Source organism: Acanthopagrus latus, chromosome 6 (genome assembly GCF_904848185.1).
Source record: "Acanthopagrus latus isolate v.2019 chromosome 6, fAcaLat1.1, whole genome shotgun sequence".
NCBI classification, from domain to species: domain Eukaryota; kingdom Metazoa; phylum Chordata; class Actinopteri; order Spariformes; family Sparidae; genus Acanthopagrus; species Acanthopagrus latus.
Genome location: NC_051044.1, coordinates 5,060,894 through 5,080,548, shown reverse-complemented (window position 1 = coordinate 5,080,548; position 19,655 = coordinate 5,060,894). Strand labels below are relative to the sequence as shown.

Genomic DNA, 19,655 nt, shown 5'->3' with positions numbered 1-19,655 from the left:
CTTGTTATTATCTCCATTATCACGTCATACAGAGGTGATGTAATTTGCGGTAACTCCAGGAAAAGAAGCGACTCTTCTTTCATTCTTTTTGCGTGGGAGCAGCAAACTTCTGGGGGGAAAAAAAGCAGTGGAAATAAATCTGTTTACTGTGTTTTTGAGATCAAATGTCAAGTATTTTATTTAGATTTAAGAGCGGTCTGACATTCTTGAGGGTTGAGATGGTAACGATGAATTGATGACTAATTGTCAGTTTTCAGGAGCGTGAGGACAGTTACAGACTGTAACTGAGCAGCCGTGCCGGTGATTAATGTGCACACCCTCTTCAGTAACTTCCTAATTGGATAAATAACACTAGTGATCAAAAATAGGATCTTTTGGACTTTGGCTTGCTTTTTTTTTTCTTCTGTTTTCTGCAGTCCTCTTTTCTCTCTCTCTCTCCCTCTTGGTCTTTGTCTCTCTCTCTCTTCTTCTTCTTTCCTCCTTCTCTCTTTCCTGGTTTCGGTCAGTTTGAGGCCTGAAGTTCAGACTTGACGACGCAACTAACAGGATTTCTCTTTCTGTCTCTCGTGTCTGTGTGATCGTCTCTCTCGGGCAGAGCGGCTGGAGCCCCTGGATGCCGGTCATCGCAGTGATGGTCGCCGTGACGGCAGCCGTCCTCTACCCCAACCTCTCCAAGAGCAGCTCCACCTAGGACACACACAAACACCACACACACACACACACAGAGAGAGCGCTGTGAGGAGAGCATCACTGCTTTACTTGTATAAAGTCTAATTGTACATAATTGTAGAGGGAATATAAAGGTTGTGGTTTCTACAGAGGATTCAGATGCTTCTTGGTTTATTTTGTTTTTTGTGTGTTTTATTTTTCTGCGGCGGGGAGAATTGTTTTTATTCTCGGCTCTCTCTCGGCTGTGGTGGGGGCTTTTTTTTTTTTTTTGGTTTTTGTCTCTCTGCTGATTTCTGGGTAACAAAACGTTCTCCAGCAGGCCAATCTTGACGTTCACGCCCGTCCCATCGTACACGGACGGGACGGAGTCGAACAAAACGCTTTCCAGCAGCTTCAGTCCAGTCGGGGAACACGATCGATGTTCATCACTGAAAACAGGCGGGTATGTTGTTTGCTGATGGAGCGTCTCCAAAAGTACTGATGGATTTGATCGGCTTTTGGAATCAGTTAGCAGACTGACTGACTGGGCTGCAGTCAGTTTGTTTCACCTTCAGCACTGAAGAACAGCTCCTCAGTGTCTGTACTGAGAAACGTGCTCGTCCTGCTCTCAAACCACCTCCAAATTCAGCTTTAATTCAAATCTTCTGCTCTCACCTGCATCCTAAAAAATGTCTCTGCTAAGAGTCATCTGTCAAAGCAGCTTTTTCAAAGCACTGTCATTCATTTTCGGATAATAACTGCTCATATTTAAAGCCAGGGAACTGTTAAACGCTCATTCGTTTGGTGATATGCACCACTAAGGCAAATTAGAAACTGTAATAAGAACGGCCCTCACATCTGTTACCAGATTTTAAGCTGCTGTTGTTTCGATGGGCCGTCTGCCAAATATAAGTTTAATAGCTCCAGTATTCAAGTTGATGATGTGCCGACATGGTGCATATTCTTAAAGAGTCAATATATAACAATTTCAGTTCAAACATTCATAAACTAACTAAGATGATCAACAGAATGTGAAGCAGTGTTGGTGTTAACATAATGTCAAAGACGTCTGTGTGTTGTGTTAAGAGATATCAGCTGAAGTTAGCATGCTAACAGCTAGCTGCACAGCTAACTGAGCTAACAGTAGAAACAGTCATGGACGTACATTCGTTACCACACACTTGTAAAGAACATGTACATCATGGTGGCTCTCAGGCAGGAACACAAACTACTCTGCTACAGACGTTTGGTTCAGCAATGAATTTATTATTGGTCTTCTGAAAATAAGTTTGGCTGATGTCCCCTGACCAACTTTCAGCTGAATTAGGTGCTTCTGATGGCCATCTGAAAGCTTCTGGCCGGATTTCTAACCACAGAATCTGTCCAGTCCAACTAAATTTGTTAGCTTCCTGGCTCAGACCGGTTTCCTCACACAGCCCACTCGTTCAACTCAGGACTTTGGGACGACCTTTCCAAAACCTTCAGTTCCAGCCAGATTGAGCCTTTTGATGTGTGTCCTGTCGTGTCAGAGCACCCAGCTGCACCCACGACCCAATCTTTGGTACTGAAGACCGCCATGATGTACATTTTACCATGACCGCACAAAACAGAATATATTTAGCATCAGTTAGCAGTTATTCTGGTGATTTGCTGCCCCCTGTTTGTTGGGATTGTGAATTGTTACGTGTTGCTTTTTTTTTAAAGTGTTGAAATGTTTAATGAAATTATAGCAAACTAATTGATAAGTAACCAATTTGAGGCAGAATTTTATCTTAAATTCAAACCGTCTGTCCTCAGCTCACTGCTTGAATCATTTCACAGTTCAGTTTGAATCTGTAGAGGATTTTTTTTTTCAGCTGATCGATTGTTTAGGTTGTAAAATCTCAGAAGAAAGTGACAAAATAATCCAAATCATTTCGACGGGTCTTCAAACAATTTTTTTTTTTTAAGTTGCTATCACTCAAAAAATATAACGAATAACGTTAAGTTAATTAAATTATAGCAGCTCAGATGGATTGACTGGAGATTTTGGTGCATTCAAAGTCAGTCAGACAAATTCGGTTTTAGTTAAAAGTTAAGAGCATTCAAGATTTTATTTGTTGAAATTGTGACGGTCCTGTCTATATTAAACATTTTTATTTTACATGGTCATGTCAGTCAACATCAAATTTCAGCTCTTTCTCTCAGAACACTAAAGTAAATCCACATCAAAATACTGCGTTGATACTTCATGAAAATCAGCTCCAAACTAAATCTGAATTGAGGCTGTTGGAGAACAAATGAAGCACATAAACGGTGATCCGATCTGTCCTGTCGGCAACTGGTTCTGTTGGAAAGTGTCACAGGTTTCAGGAAGTCCTGCTCTGTTCTGTTCTGGTATTAGTCGGCCATGTTGGACGTCTAACATGGTGTTTTTCTCTGTGTTTTTTTTGTTTTGTTTTGTTTTTGTTTTTTCAGGGGAGTCTTGGGTCGGGGGTTAAAAACTTGAAGCCAAATTATTATTAAAATGAAAATCTGATTTTATTTTTCTTTCTTTTGATTTCACACAGAAAAAGGGGGTCAAAGTGCCTCTGATGTAACTAACACCACAGTTTGTGTATGTGTGCGGGCAAACGTGCACAACCACACACACACGCGCGTGCACACGCCTTCTCTGATGGACACACACAAATGCGCACTTGGTTTATTGGACCGTGAGAAGTCTGTGAGTGTTAAGAGTGGAGAGACGCTGTACTTCGTCATGTTTCTGTAGCTTCTTCCAGAGCTTTCAACTCCTGATCATGACCTTCTTCAACCAGGAGTCAGCTCACCTGTCACAGAGTTGGTACGGATGAAACGACAAGTGAGCTGACTCTTCGTCGAGACGGAGTTATGACTGAAAATGTCCAGATGACACGAGCCATCTTTTGATTTCCACCATCGTTCTGATAGAACGCGTTTCTGTGAACTTCAGGAAAAAAAATCAAACTTTAATCTGGCGCCGTCTTCAAGAACGAACACGACGTTAAAGAACAAAGATTTTTTTAACCTTCCACCCTCTGAAGTGACGAGCTTCACAGAGCTGGGTTCAGATTCTCTCCAGACAAACTCTAAACTCTTCAGACATGCGCTGAAATGTTTTTTAACACACATTAAAGTATTTCGAAGTGTGTTTTCTCTGTGTGTGTGTGTGTGTGTGTGTGTGTGTGTCGGTTCACACTCTGGACTCATGTGCAGCGTTTGTCATCGTCCGTGTACTCTGTCTTGTCTCCGTGTTTAAGAAAATGAAATAAGTAAATACAAACAAATATTCCTGATGTTTAAAGAGAAAAACACTACAGTACAGAGAGAGAATTGTAAAATAAAATGTTATTGAATGATGTGCTACTAGACTTATTTTGTTAAAATTGTTTAGAGATATGAGAGGGAGCTATGTAGAGGAGACAGTATGATGAAGATGATGATGATGATGATGTATTGATGCATATGCAGAGCAACGTTTGGATTAAAGTTGTAGCAAGCTGACCCACCAAACCGGCTTCCTGTGTGCTCATTCGTTCATTCACAGAGCTGAAAATTAAACCATCATGGTCTTCGATCAGGGTTTAAAGGGAAAATCCACCCAAAAATGTACAATCAGTCATTATCTTCTCAACCTCTTGCTGATGGAAAGTTGGACAAACAAACAAACAAACACTATAAAATGGCCCAATGAAACCAGCCCGTCTGGTGTAGTCCGAGTCTTTAGAAGCACTGTGAGCCCTGTTTGATTTGAAAATTTCACCATTTCCTAATCTTAAATCTCAGATGGATCACCCTGTTTTCATGTCAAGGTTGTAAATAAGTGAACTGGGAATCTGTGTGGCAGTCGTGACCACCTAAACCGAGACAAAGTCAGGACCGCTGCATGACACACTGAATGTAATATGTTGATGAAATTTCACTTGGATTTCTGCGAGCAAAAGCTTGAACACTCACTTTTCCGTGTTTTACCCTCCACCTAAAACGTCACAATTTATGTGCCAGCGTCAAGTTTTCTGGGTGACTTTCATCTTATATGTGTCATTAATTATTCCATGCAGTGATGCTCCTGTCGCTCTGGTCTTGACTGGAGTTTAAGTCATTCATTTGATTCTGAGATGAAAGCGATGCCTTCAAAAAGAGGTCCAAGACCAGGAACAATCTTGAGCTCTTCAACCCGACAGGGAATAAAAATAAAATCTAAAATGGAATATTGTGGTTATTTTTCAGATATTAGAAGATAAATGAACAATTAAGTTTAGTGCTGTGATAAGACTTGCCTACACCTGTCACATAAATGTAGTGAAGTAGAAGTTTACAGTCGCGTTAAATGGAAATACTCCAAGTTTAAAGTAGAAGTAGCTCAAACCTAAAGCAGAGTTCTGAGTTAATCTCCACACAGAGAGAGAAAGAAAGAGGACACCATTAAACAGGCCTGAACCTGTGTGTGTGTGTGTGTGTGTGTGTGTGTGTGTGTGTGTGTGTGTGTGTACTCTGATGTTAGCTGAGCGTCTTCACACGACAAACACGCATCAATCATCCAGCAGGAGCATGAGGTCATCTTTACGAGACGGTTGAAACACGCAGGAGGAATCGGCGCTTAAGCTCGCAGCTCTGAGGCTGTTTGTCATGAAGTCTGGTGCTGAATCAGAAAAAAATACGTCTCACACAAGGTTTTCATTCTTACTTACCACTCTGAAGTTTAAAAATAGTCATCTGAAAGTTAAATGTCGACGAAAAAGAGCAGGAGAGTAAAATACGACGCGTGTTGACTGATGTTTAAAAATTCAAAGCTTGAGGCGAAAAGTCTGTGAAAACATGAAGTCACATCTGTTTGAGGATCTGTTGTTGTTCTTGTGTAATATATTTCCCCATGCTTTGATATTTAAGATGATAAGAACACAAAGTCAAAGATCATCTTTTATCCTTAAATGTGACCAGAAGAGTGAATCTTAAAAAAAACAGCAGGTTGTTTGACTTTTACATACTCGGGAGGACAAAAGGAGTTTTTCTTTTTCAGGAAGAGAAAGAAGAGGAGAAGAAATATGAAGAAATGACACAGTGAATTAAGAGCACAAGCTACGATGACAAAATCATGATTGTGACTATTTAGGGCAACTTAAAAGAAGTCATAAATTATCTTGAACCTTATAACACAAATTCATTTTGACTGAAAAGCTCATAATTTAATCTGGTATCTCACAGAATTATCTTTAAAAGTACAGAATCTGACTGTTTATCTCATTAAATAAAATACAACAATTAAAACAGTCTGAATTCTCAGAACTACACAATCAGCACAAAGAAGGGTGTGTGTGTGTGTGTGTGTGTGTGTGTGTGTGTTGAGACTTGTCGTGCAGGGTTGGGTTGATGCTGTCTGAACATCAGATTAAATAGTCTGACTTCAGACAAGCACAAACTCACTTCGTTCACAGTTCAGGTCCGAACTATAAAATATGAAGCTGATCACATCAAACCTTCATTGATCCTCTGGTGAAGACGATCAATTACACAGAGCAGCACAAGAGAAACAAAACTGTGTGTAGGAAAAAACTAAGAGGGAGAAAAAAAAGAGAATAAAATATAAATATACTGTGTATGTGCAATATCTTTATTGATCGTGTGAGTCAGAAGGTGAAAAACATCAACGAATCGATCTGCAAATAACAGAGCAGATCAATAATTCAGCTTGACAGTGACGGAGCTGCTGATTCACACAGAAAACTAAAACTTCTGTCATTTGTCTTATGAGGATTTGATTATTCTTTGATGAGGTTTGTACTTTGGTACTCTGGTTGAATGTAAAAAGCAGTGATGGGATGTAACTGAGTACATCTAAGTACAATTTTGAGGTACTTGTACTTCACACTCGGCTAAATTTTTGAGGCAAATATTGTACTTTTACTTATTATATTCATGGTATAATTTTAGTTAGTGGTTAATTATCCAAGACAAATTTTATTTTAGAGCACAATTTAATTTAATTTATAGGAGGATATTGACTTACTCTATATGGTAAAATATGGTTTATGGGTAATTTTCTCACACTTCCTGTAATCTAGTATTCTTACAGCATTGTGTGAGTATTTTTTTACTTCAGTAAATCATCTGATGTTAGTGTGAAGGGAAGAAAATAGGTATCTAGTTTCATGAGAGCTACAGGTGATGAGAGTTAAATCCAGAGGGAGGCAGTAACGCAACACTGAGGGTGCCATCTTTCTGTTTGGCCACAAAGGAGAAAGTGGAAAATTCCGAGCTTTAAGAGTAGCACCTGAACGCCTCGGCAGCCAGTGAGTCTCCGTGAGGTTGAGAAAAACTTCAAACCTCATTCAGGCTCCGAGGAAACAACACGTTCACCGGACACTCGGTCACATTTAACCCCCGCAGTCGGAACCAGAACCGTCACAGATTATCCACCGAGCAGAGCCGCTTCAGACATGCCGGCCACAGAGAAGGACCTGGCGGAGGACGCCCCGTGGAAGAAGATCCAGCAGAACACCTTCACCCGCTGGACCAACGAGCACCTGAAGTGCGTCAACAAGCGGATCGCGGACCTGCAGCTGGACCTGGGCGACGGCCTGAGGCTCATCGCCCTGCTGGAGGTCCTCAGCCAGAAGAAGATGTACAAGAAGTACCACACGAGGCCCAACTTCGGCCAGATGAAGCTGGAGAACGTGTCGGTGGCTCTGGAGTTCCTGGAGAAGGAGAACATCAAGCTGGTCTCCATCGGTGAGTAACGGCTCCATTCATTTCGTCTGGAAGTTTCTCTCCAGGTCCAGAAGTCCACAGGAGCGGTGTGACTGCACACGACACGGATGATGACAGTAATAATGTTTCTCGTCCCAGTAAAGTGTTTTCCTCCCAGTTTTTACAGCCCAAACACTCCCCCGTTTTCTGTCCTGGAAAGTACGAACTGCCTTTAAGAATCTAGCATTTTTAAGTTGAAATGCCTTTTACACATGTATATACATATTACACATTATGATGAATTGGTTATTTTTGAACCAGTTTGATTCACTTTTTAATTCGGCATACATGTAACACGCCAACAAACTACGTTCCTTGTGAAATCTGAGGTTTTGTGAGTGGGTCACGCCGTCGCTAGCTAGGTGTCAGGCTGCGCTGGGAATCAAGAAGAAAACCTCTTTTAAAAGTTGATATTTTAATGAAGTTAAGGCTTTTGATTGAGTTAAAATAAACAGTAATGCAGGACGTTTCTGAACTTACTTGTGTTTCACAATAATATCCATGTGCTGTTTCCAGAGACCAAAGTTCAATCCTCACAGTTTTCCTTTCTATTGTGTAAAAGTTTCCCACATGTCTAACCACAATGTAAACCCGAATCAGCCGGTTGATGATAGTTTATTGCCTGGCAGAAGACATGATGGTACTTGAATTAAACTTTTAAATGAGATTTGTTCTGATTTTAGTCAGTTTGGGTTCCGTTATCTCCTGTACGTGCAGCGTGACGGAAACTCATTGCCAAACTTAATTTAAGAAATATGTGATTTAAAGTATTCTCGCTTATGCTAGACTTTAGAATAATTTTAATAAATGGGAGGGAATATCTTAAGAGTTTGCATGTCCTAATCTTCAATTCGGCATACACTTAACCAATATTCAACCTAGTTTTTTGTAATTAATAGTCATATTTGTGTCTCACCTTATCTGGAGAGCCAGAACTAAATCACCACTCAAATCTTTCAGTTTCATTAAAGTGAGGATTAATTAGAGAAGCAGTCAGACTGCAGATTGGTTCAGCACTCATTACTGATGAAACGTATGCCGTTGTCAACAGCAGAGATTAAATTGACAGATTTCTGGATGGGGTTTGGCATGTTGTGGGTGCAGAGTGTCTACATGACAACAGCAGAGTGTGTTTTAATGAGCAGCCGCCCACAGAGAGGAGACACACCTGTGGTCATGAGGCCCGGCTTCATGTGGAGAGCTGAAGCTTCTCAGTTTGTGTACGAACATGAAAATATTTCACCCTCCACCCCCCTGAAACACACACCGAGCTGTTAATGTGGTTTGTCAGCTGCAAGGAGCCTCCACCTGCTGCATACTTCTCTTTAACAAGCTGCTTGTTGTTGAGGTCCAAACACAATTAGTACACCGATGATTTTAATTAATGCTGTTTTGGCTTCCACACGCCCGGGACTGCACTATCAGTCATTTTTCTCCTGAATATTTGCTCTGCAGATAACAGTTTCAGTGCTGAGTCACTGTTGTGCCCGAAGTTTGTGAGAAGTTGCAGGTGTTTTTCCATTCACGTCTTTTTTTTTTAAAGTGTTGTGAAGCTTCTGTAATGAAAGTGATGGATGCATCTTACACCGTGTGACGAAAACACACAAAAGTAATACTTAAGTTAAATTAAGGATGTTTTTAAGCTGACTTTTAATTGATCGTAACAGTCGATTTATTGGTTAATCATCAATACTATATTGAATACAGTATGTTGGCTGATTTTTCTGTTTGAAAACTGTTTTAACTGCTGATACTTGCATCTCCAGTTATCAGTTAGAGTGGGATTCATATTTTACAGCAGTCCATCGATTAAACATGAATCATAAATGCCCTTGGTTCATTGGTTTAGGAAATGTCATTTTTATTGTGATGCAGTAAGTCTTCTGCAAAGTAACCAGGAATTAAAGTTACGTGATAAACTCAGAGGAGTAAAAGTACAATAATATTTACCTTTCAAGAAGTCGTAGCATGAAAGTATAAAGTGGTAGAAAATGGAAATACTCAAATATAATTACCTCTAAATTGCACTCGCTGTACGTACAGTACTTGGTTACTTTCACTGGAGATATTCGGAGCGATTTGATGCTATTGGCTGATATCGGCCTATCACAGATCAGTATCGGCGGACATGTCGCCTCGTACACGCTGATATGAAAACTCAGAAAGGAAAATTCAGGTGTTGGTTCAGACACGGTGTTGTTCACAGTCTGCATCCGACTGCGTGATTATCTCGTTTCAGACAGTCTTGTCGTCAGACTGTGTGATGAATCACAGAGCTGCAGTGGGGAAAATGGAAAGAGGAAGTCTGAGCAGAGAGACGTCCTCAGCTCACATCATCCGCCTGTTTATACGTTCACCAGAAAACAAGCTTTGTTTTTTTTAGTTATCGAGCTGGTACATAAAAAAATGCTGCTGGCAAAACATCCAGGACTGTGTATCTACGTCTGCACATGTTCAGGGACTTTAAACGTCTCACTGAATATTTAATTCTGCATCACTATCCAGATTACTCGGTCTGTCATCACCGGCCGTCGCAGGAGTAACATTTGGAGTTTTGACGTCGTCTGTGTTCGGCCCTGAACGCTCTGAATCGCCCGTCGCTGCATGAATCGCTCATTAAAGTTGAATTGAAGTACTCGATCTAACTTCATCTAAGATCACGGCGCTCGACACACGACGGAGGATTTCACCACATTTCTTGGCTCGACACTTTGTTTTTCTGTCCCAGCTGCCAACTCTCGTCTGACACAGTCGATCAAAAAAATGACGTCCTCATCAAAATAGTTTTTATGAACAAAAATAATGAACACAATGTTGTTTTTCTGCCTCCTTTTTTGTTGCTGCAGACCAACAAAGTAAACTTTGTGACAGATGAGTCTCCACCATCATATGACTGTTTCTGTGTAAACATGATCTGAATCGTCATGTCGGCTTCTTGGCTTTCTTTATGTTTTGTGCGAGCAGATTTTTCTGGTGAAATCGTGTTTTTTAGTCGAGTTGTTTGTTTTGCTGTATCATCACAAAACACTGTTGCATTTAAGAACTCGGACTCGTTTTGTTTGCGTCCAAAAATAGTTTTTCAAGGGAAAGTTTTTATTCTCTACAAAGCAACATGTGTTCTGTGGAGCTTATTTTCCTGTGAGAACAGCTTGTTTGTTCAGCTATGGAAAAAATACCTCATTAATATCATGAATATTGAAATTCTGAGTTTGAATTTCTTCTCCAAAACTACACAGTGCCCCCTTTTTTTTTTAAAAGCAAAAATCTTTAACATTGCTGATTGCTGATGGCTTTAGATGAGAAGTCTTTGTGGAAAATCTAATGTTATAGACTTAATGTTGAAAATAACACGCAGATGAATCGATGATGAAAGTTCTGGTTAGTTTCAGCCTCACAGAGTTGATGTGAAGTGATTCTGTTTGAAGGTTATTTATTCTTATTTTTCCATATTTCTGATTATGAAAAGGGAACAGATTGATTCACAGATGTGGTAAACGAGTCTGTGTTAAATGAATCTGATACTAATCTTGTGAACTTCGGTGTGACTCTTCTTCTTCTTCTTCTTCTTCTCCTTCTCCTTCTCCTTCTCCTTCTTCTCCTTCTCCTTCTTCTTCTTCTGTGGTGTTTGTGTCAGTGTAAGTCTCCGAGCATGACGAGCTGCGTCCGGCCTCTCTGCCCATGATCTCTTTTTGTTTTCTGCCAAACTAAAGCAGTTCTTCAGGACCTGACGGTCTGTGAACGCAGCCTCGGGTCTGCAGATATCTGTTTGTGCAGCTCCGCTCTCCTCCGTCAGCTGCTCCGTCAACAGGCTGATGGAGCGGACCACACCTTCACACTGTCGTTGATGTAGGAAACATCTCGGGCCGTTTATTAGTGACATCACCTCAGGCCTGTGGTCAGACGAGCTCTGCTTGTGGAGGGATGAAAAACTTTTTTTTAGAGCTCATGATTCTAGTTTCGTGTCCTTTCATGTAATCTTTGACTTGTACTTTTATTCAAAATTAAATGATTAAAAGTCAGACTGAGACAAAACCTGATCCTCCAGAGGTCCAGATACAGCCTCAGCTCATGAGTCGTCTGTTTTGAGAGTTCACTTGAAATCCAGATGATTCAACAGAAGCTTTTCTGCTTTAATCAGAACTGAAACTGAATCCTGAAAATAAACTCTGAACCCGTCCTGAGACACTGGAGCTGCTCGGTGCTCGGTGATGGCTGGGAGCTGAGGTCGGAGTGTGTTCGGTGATGTAAAACTGTGGAGGCTTGATTTTCCACAGTAGGGAGGAAATGACTGGGTGGGACACACACACACACACACACACACACACACACACACACACAGTGAGGCAGCACCGGCTTTCAGAGCTCTAGACGGATCAGAAAACATCGATAGGGGTCGTTTTATTAAAGAAATTGTGAATGAAACAGTGTGTATTCATATTTCTTGAGACTTAAAGGAGGAGACTGTAGTTTTGGGGGAATATTTACAATATTAATGAGACAGCGTGTCGTCTGAAGGGTGTGTCTCCCGTCACACACAGGAGATGTTCACTAGTTTCAGAAGCCGCGTGTTGTTTGTAATATAATATCCTGTTAAACTGAAGCTGCACACTGTGGCAGGTATCCAGAGCGTTTACACAGGTAGCGTTGGTTTGTCAGATACCTCGCCTCCACGACAGACAAACGCAGAGAAGGAGAGCGTGGGAAGGAGATGTTTGCCGATGTAACTCAACGTCTTCTTTTCAGTTGTGTGTGTTTTTGTTAATGGTTCGCCGTGCCGTGGGGCCCCTCAGGGGGGCCCCTCCGGCTTTTGTCTGTAACACACACGGAGACAGGATGAGGAATATTTTTGAGCGGCACATGTGTCGAGTTAAAGACTCGGAGATTCATGATGTTTTTATTTAAATTCATTGAGCAGTGTACGTTTCCTTCTCTTCACCGCTTTCCTTGAATCTTCAGACCGACTTGTTCCTGCGCTCTCTGCTGCGTTCACTGTCTGCTGGGAGATTTGAATGTCATCCTCAACAGTTGACCCTTGTGTTTTTGTTGACTTTGGTTTTACAAACTTACTATACATGTCCTGTGGTTACTTGTGTTTGTGGAGGTTGTGCTGCATTAAAAAACAACTGTCGACAACCCAAAGACAGAGCAGATGAAATCTATCTGACCACATTTCACAGCTGTGGTCTCCCAAACCCTCAAACAGACGCGAGCGAACATCAGCAGCATGTCGTCGGTTCAGAGTAGCTGATAAAACAACGTGAAGTATTTTGAGATGTTTTAAGACGATGAACGATAATATTTAGGTTAAATGAAGAAAGAAAACCTGATCTGATCGTTCTCATGAGGGAATAATCTGAGGGAGCTGCTCACACATCCATAGTTCACGTGGGTGTATGGGTGTGGCATTGTGTGTGTGTGTGTGTGTGTGTGTGTGTGTGTGTGTGTGTGTGTGTGTGTGGGGTCCCTGCTTCATATCCACCAGCTGTTTGTTCCTGATGTAACTGTAGCTGAGGATCAACCTCGTCCATCATCTTCTGCTGTTTCTGTCTGATAACCGTTGTTCTCTCATGTTACTGGAGCACATTTGTTAGCGGAAGACGGGTTTTAGTTTCATGTCTGTGAGTTTGACCTCAACTTTGTAGAAGTCGAAGCATTGATTTTTACAAAAAGCCTGTCGAAGGTAAAGTGGAATCATCCCTGAATGAAAGTGTGTGTGTGTGTGTGTGTGGGTGTGTGTGGGTGTGTGTGGGTGTGGTTAGCAGCAGACTCTTGGAGAGTTGCATCGACACTTCATCACTCTGAGATTGCAAAAGCCTGTGTGTTTGTGTTTAAGCTGCCAGTATGGATAGCTGTTGCCCAAGGTGTTGAGTGCCAGGTGTGTGTGTGTGTGTGTGTTGTGTATTAAAAGGGTGTTGGCCCTCCGCTTGTGCAGACAGGTGTTGCGTTGCATCACCGCTGACACTGAAGAACAATTTCTGCCTGTTTGTGCCGGTTTGACAGCTGCTGATTTTTTATAATTTATGATTATCATTATCAGAGGGAGAAGGTGCTGAGTGCTGCTCCAGTGTCTTTGAAACGGTGTTGATTAATTTTGTGGCCCCTGGTCAGAGAAACAGGCTGTCGGCTCATCAACGTGACACTTTAGATTTGTTCTTTCGAATGTGGCATTAAAGGGCAACTCCACCAATATTACACATTAAAGTGTGTTTACAGGTCTCGTGAAGTGCATGTGGAAAAAGTAGAATAATGTCTTTGTGGCTCCAGAAGAAGCTGCATGTAATCTGATAAATTGCCACTCAGTGATTAAGCTGCATTGTGGGTAATGTAGGCGGCAGGGGTTTTTTAAAAATGTTTATTTTTAAGCAGTCCTCTGGTCTCACATTGTTCTCCTCTAACACTCATAATCACAAATCAATACATCCAAACCAGAGATATCACCTTTTTATTCCACACATTCCTCCTCCTTTTTAAAACCTGGCGCCTACATTACCCACAATGCAACTAGTATCACTAGTACAAAGCTTAACAAGGTCCAATGAAGCATGCAGAGAGGAAGCAGGTGAAGACACGAGAACAGGCCCAACGGGATCTGACGCTTTCAGTTGTACCATCAATTAGACTCTGTGACCTCATTCTCTCACACACACACACACACACACACACACACACACACACACACACACACACACACACACACACACACACACACACACACACACACACACAGTCGGTGCCTTCAGGCTGTGTTTTTGAACAGTAACTTTAGCCTGCAGTGAAGTGGTGCGTTGCCGTTGAGAGTAAAGTTCCTCACTGAAGTCTGTTTTAACCTGGAAGATATTTATTCATTCATTCATGTATAAATATATCTGTTACTTGTTAATATGCAGAAGTGATTCAGCTTATTTCCACTGAATTAGACGATTAGTTTTTTGTTTTTTTTTGCTCTCTGTTGCGCTCAGAGCACTTTCTGTCTAGAGATGATGAGGCTGCTGAAGCTGTGCTGGACCGACATCAGCACCTGAACGCCCCAAAACAAAAATCACAGTCATCTGACTTCTGTAAAGCTGATGGAAGCTGCAGATTCAGCTCATGAATCTCTTTTAGGCTCATCACATTGTTTTTACATCGGATATATATTGATCACAGCCACTTTGTATAATGACAGTGACAAAGAACGTGTATCACAAACTGCAGGTGTCATTAAATATACTGTTGAGTTGTATTTTGAGAAATGTAGGAGAATCTGACAAATTCTAGGGACTAAATGTCACAACATCTCTGCCTGTACTGCTTTTATTTTGAGCTTTTTATTCTATTTAATTGAAGTTTGGCTTTAATGTGGCCGATCTCATATCATGTCAAGTACCTGATCGTTACATTTAAAAGACTAGATTATTAATTTAAAACATAATTAAAGGCAGAGTTTGGTTATCAAGTTGGTGTCTTCCTTTTTTCTTATAACAACGTCAAACACACGATCTGATCTTAATGTTTTGTCTTGGCGTGTCAGAGTCCTTCTGCTGTTTGGAACGACGCGTTCTGTGTCACGTCAACTGTCCTCCATCTTTGTTTGTATTGTCTTCATGTGAAACGTAAGACCAAGACTAAAATCACACGAGCCCAGCGATTCGTTGCAAGCCTTCTTTTAATGACACAGCTAACATCCAGACAGTCATGAGTCACTCTGTCTTTGTGACATATTAACTAACTGAGTGTCAGGCGACTCCTGTCCTGCAGCAGAGACCACACACACACACACACACACACACACACACACACACACACACACACACACACTCTCGCTTTCACTCTCTGTCTCTCTCTCTTTCTCTTTCGGCCGCCCGGTTGCCATGGCGCTGCGTGTCAACAGCAGCCTCGGTCCAGCTCGGCTCGTTGAACTCTGAACAGCTGATGGACGTTTGGTTTCGTGTTATCCTGAAACTCGACTTTCTGTTTCTGTCGTCATTTTTGTGTCATGATTTCGATCGTTTCCTTGTTGTTTTTTCTCGCTGACGTGTTTTCAGGGAGTCTGGTTGTTGTTTGTTGTTGAGTAGGTTGATTCTTTTTTTATTCACGGGGGTTTTTTGTGTTGATAAAAGAAGAAACATCAGACAATAGCAGCATTCACACACTAATTCTTTAAAAAGGGAAGTCATTGTTGTTGTTTATGTTAATGTTGCTGTGGTTCTCTGTTTAATGGTGTTGTGTTGTTGAAGGCCGTTTCTGTCTTCATGTTTTTCAAACTTATCCGACTAGATGAATTTCCCCTTCAGGAAAATATAGATCACCCACAACTCTGGCTATTTTTATCCGTCTGCATGTGTGAAGAAGCAATAAAAACATAACACAGCAGAGAGATTTAATACAACAATTAAAAAAGCAGTCTTCTAAAAGTGTGTCCACCCTGAATTTAAAGTCTTCAAGAGTAAAATCAGTCGGTGTGATGTGATTAACATCGTTGTGACTGTTTCAGAATACTGTGTATTTCTTTATTTTGGGGTCAGCTGTCCCAGACTGATCGCCGACAAGGCTGGCAAACGTCTAACGTTTTTCTACGTGTTTTTAAGGACACCGGGCGATATTTAAAGCTATTATTCTGGTGGCAACAACCGGCTAGTTTTCAGGGGACGTCAGACCATCTTTATCTGTGATTGTGGCAACTAAAACAAGTATTTGAACCAAACCATGTTGCTTTCCTAACCCTAACCAAGTGGGGTTTTTTGTGCCAAAACCTACCCAGGACATAAGCACAGCACTGTGACAAGAGAGAAGTAGAAAATTCAACTTAAACAGATGGAAAGCTGCAACATAAATAAACTTTCAGCTTTAAGTTATTTGTGGTTTTGCAGAAATAAACTTAACACTCATTCTATCAAATTGGGTCGACTGTCCCTTTAAACATCAGTGAATGGAGGAACTGTGAAGTACATGAATATAAAGCTGAACATTGTCTCTTAATCAATAAAGAAGTAGTTTCACCCTCATCGATTATATCTCAGAGACAGACGGCAGCATATGGGCTAAACACACACTCACTCTCTCACTCTCTCACACACACACACACACACACACACACACACACACACACACACACACACACACACACACACACACACACACACACACACACACACACACACAAGCAGAAAAGTGTCAAGGTCCCACAGAATAAGGTGCAGTCCACCTGTTGTCTCGGCAACCTCTGTAAACAAAGCCAGTGATTGGCTGGGGTCCACCGGAGAGGGGGTGTGGCTCTGAAGAGGGCGTGTCACATGGCTTCAATGATTCAGAGCTGCCTGATGCTGCGTTCAGGTCCTTTAGAGAAAGATGGGAGATAAGAGATGTATGTGACGGCAGAATGAAGAATCTCAATGTGAGAGTTCAAATGCAGCGTGAGGCGATAAGATGGCCGTCCAATCAGCAGCCTGGAAAACAATCATCAGTTCAGGTTGATGTGAACGTCCACAGGTTCAGACTTGTGAAGGCTTCCAGGATCCTTCCCAAAGGTCCAGATTAAATCTGTTTTAAAACGGTCACACATTCATTCCCTTGTCCACAGATCCGCAGATAGGTGGACAAACCATTTGCCATTTCCAGTTTTTTTTTAAATGTGTGGATTTGCTGATAATCTTTGTCATTTCTGACAGTAAATGAAGAGTCTTTGGGTTTTACATTGTTGGTTGGACACGAGAAGTAATTTGAAGGCATCACTTTGGGATCAGGGAAACTGTGATGAGCATTTTTCACAAACGTATATCGACATCTTGACATTTTTCAAGATTAAGCAGACATGCGGATCAGTCAGCGACGAAGATAACCGTCCCACATCTACTGTGAACACCATGAATGTGTGAAGAGAACACGGCGCTCCACTTACTTCAGTGAAAGCTGCTCACTGGTGAAGAACCTCCATGTTTCTCTTTCTGCTCTGTTACATGCGAGTGCACTGGGTGTATGTTTATGTGGGTTGAAAGTGATACTATTATGTGGATTGTGGGGGTTGTTGCGGGATTTAAATGTTATGGCGTGGATGTTCTGACTGTTTATTTACGTACATAAAGGATGAGAGAGCCGAGCACTGTGCAGTAAACATGAACGTGAACATGAGCGGACGGTTCTGGTTCTGATGTGGCTTCACTGCTGGCGTTTTGTTGGCAGCGACATAAAGAAGTTTGAGCCGAGTATGTTAACATGCTGAACCATGTTCACGTCCTTTGGTAGGCTCGTTAGTTTTGAAGGTTTTTTTGGGGCATAAACAAAGGTGACATGTTGACTGATGATGATGGTGACAGTTTATCTTGAGTGGGACATGATGGTGTAAACTAATAACTAATAAAACTGAACAATCTGAATCTGAAGTAACCATTAACTATAGTTATCACATCAATGGAAACTAAGATTTTTATTTTTACTGTAAATGTATATCGGCTCCATTTCTTTATTCCTCTGACAGTAAACTGAATATCTTTCGGTTGTGGACGAAACTAGACGGTACAAGACGTCATCTTTGGCTTCTGGAAACTCTTGATAAACATTTTTCAGCCTTTTCTGACATTTTATGCACCAAACAGCTGATCGGTTCATTGCAGAAATAACTGACAGACTATCTGACAGTGAAAATAATCATTAGTTTCAGTGTTAGTGTGACTAAGAGATCTCATAGCAATCATTTTAACAATTACGGAGGCATTTCATCAAAACCTCCCGAGTGGTAACGCGATGGAACGACAGGCAGTATCCGAGGTTCCCCACAGTCATTAGGATTAATCCCCTGGAGACCATAAATGAATGAAAACATTTCACGGCCATCTGTCAAATAGTGTTATATTGATATTTCGGACCGGAGTGCGTGGCTGACAGTGTGTGTCGATCTGGTGAAGTGAAGGAAAAAAAAAACTTAAAACAATGATATGTCAGTGAACTGAAGTGCAGAGACGAGGAGGATCAAGAATCACTTTCATTTCCTTTGGAAATTGGAACCGTAAAGACTCTAATGTGCTCTTACATTTGAAGGTCTCCCTCGTCTGGATGTCATGGCGGGCCGGAGTGTTTGACTTGGCCATGTTCTCACTCTCACTCACACACACACACACACACACACACACACACACACACACACACAAACCTCGCAGCTCCTCTACTCCTGTTCTGTTCCGTCTTTCTTTTCCTCCGTGTGCTTCACTTCTTCGGTTTCACTCCTCCAGGAGGAAAAACATCAGAGCTGCTGTCGTATTTATGGCTCCGGCTTTTGTTCCCGATCTTTGGTTTTCATACGTTGTCACAGCAGCTCATAAGTTACGGTTGGGACATGAACATGAAACGCCCTGATAAAGAAGTGGTTTCAAAGTCCAGACTCTCAGCTTCAGCTCCCTGGTTACGGCTTCTGTCGAGATGCAACCACAACAATAATCACAACCAGATCAGGACTCGCGTCACCCACAGATACGGACAAAAATAGAGAAGGTATAACCTCGTAAACAGGCCTGGGTAGCGTTTTGCATTTTTCTTGCGATGTTTTGATTCCCCACGATGGTTTTAGTGGAATTCAAGAAGCATGACTTGTGGTGTTGGAACATAAAACACATTTTTGGGGGACGAGCAAAAAAAAATGCTTCAGGTTACAACTTACACTGGAGGAAACGGAGCTCGAGTCCAGACACATTAAAACCATCAGCGCTGAGAACACCAACAAAAATCACTGGGTTGAGCTGATGTTTCCTGCAGAGTCCCAAACATTAATCCAGCCCATCAAAGACGTCCTGTGAACTGAGGATTTTGGTAAATATTAGGTTACTTTGTCCATATAAACCTCATAATTACAATAATTACTGCAAAATAGTTAATCATTTTTAATAGATTTCAAGCTTGAAAACATGTTTACAGACATGTCAGTGGGCAACCATCAGTTCTCTGCGTATAGAGTTGGAAAATTATGATTTATTTAATCTGTTCTGTGTCCCGTTTCCCATTTTTCTTTTGAAACATACTCAGTGTTTCTCCCAGATGATGTAACAATCCTGTCGGCTTATATTGTGACCACCAGCTTTTCCGGTGTGATTTGAAATCACGTGTTCTCCATCAGTTTGTAACGGTGGAAGCCAGTCGGAGCCGCGAGTCAGAGCTTTGAAAAAAGGCTTAATATCGAGTTTGTCAGGAGTCATCGTTACTGTAGAAGAAGAAGTTAAGAAGAAGAATATATCACAGGGTGAAACTGGTACTGTGCGTTTAACCCGTCCTGAAGTAACAGTGGGAGCAGATCT

At 41.5% G+C, this 19,655-nt stretch overlaps 2 protein-coding genes across 16 annotated transcripts in view; both read left to right on the top strand.

Moving 5' to 3' along the window:
* The window catches only part of slmapa (sarcolemma associated protein a), a 60,812-nt gene extending 56,651 nt beyond the window's left edge, over positions 1-4,161 (top strand). For all 14 annotated transcript variants that reach the window (XM_037099654.1, XM_037099655.1, XM_037099649.1 and 11 more), the window contains one exon: positions 596-4,161. In XM_037099654.1, coding sequence (XP_036955549.1) covers positions 596-691 — 96 coding nt within the window. In that variant the 3' untranslated portion in view covers positions 692-4,161. The remainder of the gene's footprint in view (positions 1-595) is intronic.
* A 2,774-nt stretch (positions 4,162-6,935) lies between these two features.
* Positions 6,936-19,655, top strand: part of LOC119020389 (filamin-B) — a 64,314-nt gene continuing 51,594 nt past the window's right edge. The window contains exon 1 of one of the 2 annotated variants that reach the window (XM_037099644.1): positions 6,936-7,377. In XM_037099644.1, coding sequence (XP_036955539.1) covers positions 7,086-7,377 — 292 coding nt within the window. In that variant the 5' untranslated portion in view covers positions 6,936-7,085. The remainder of the gene's footprint in view (positions 7,378-19,655) is intronic. The other variant, XM_037099643.1, reaches the window with a different exon arrangement.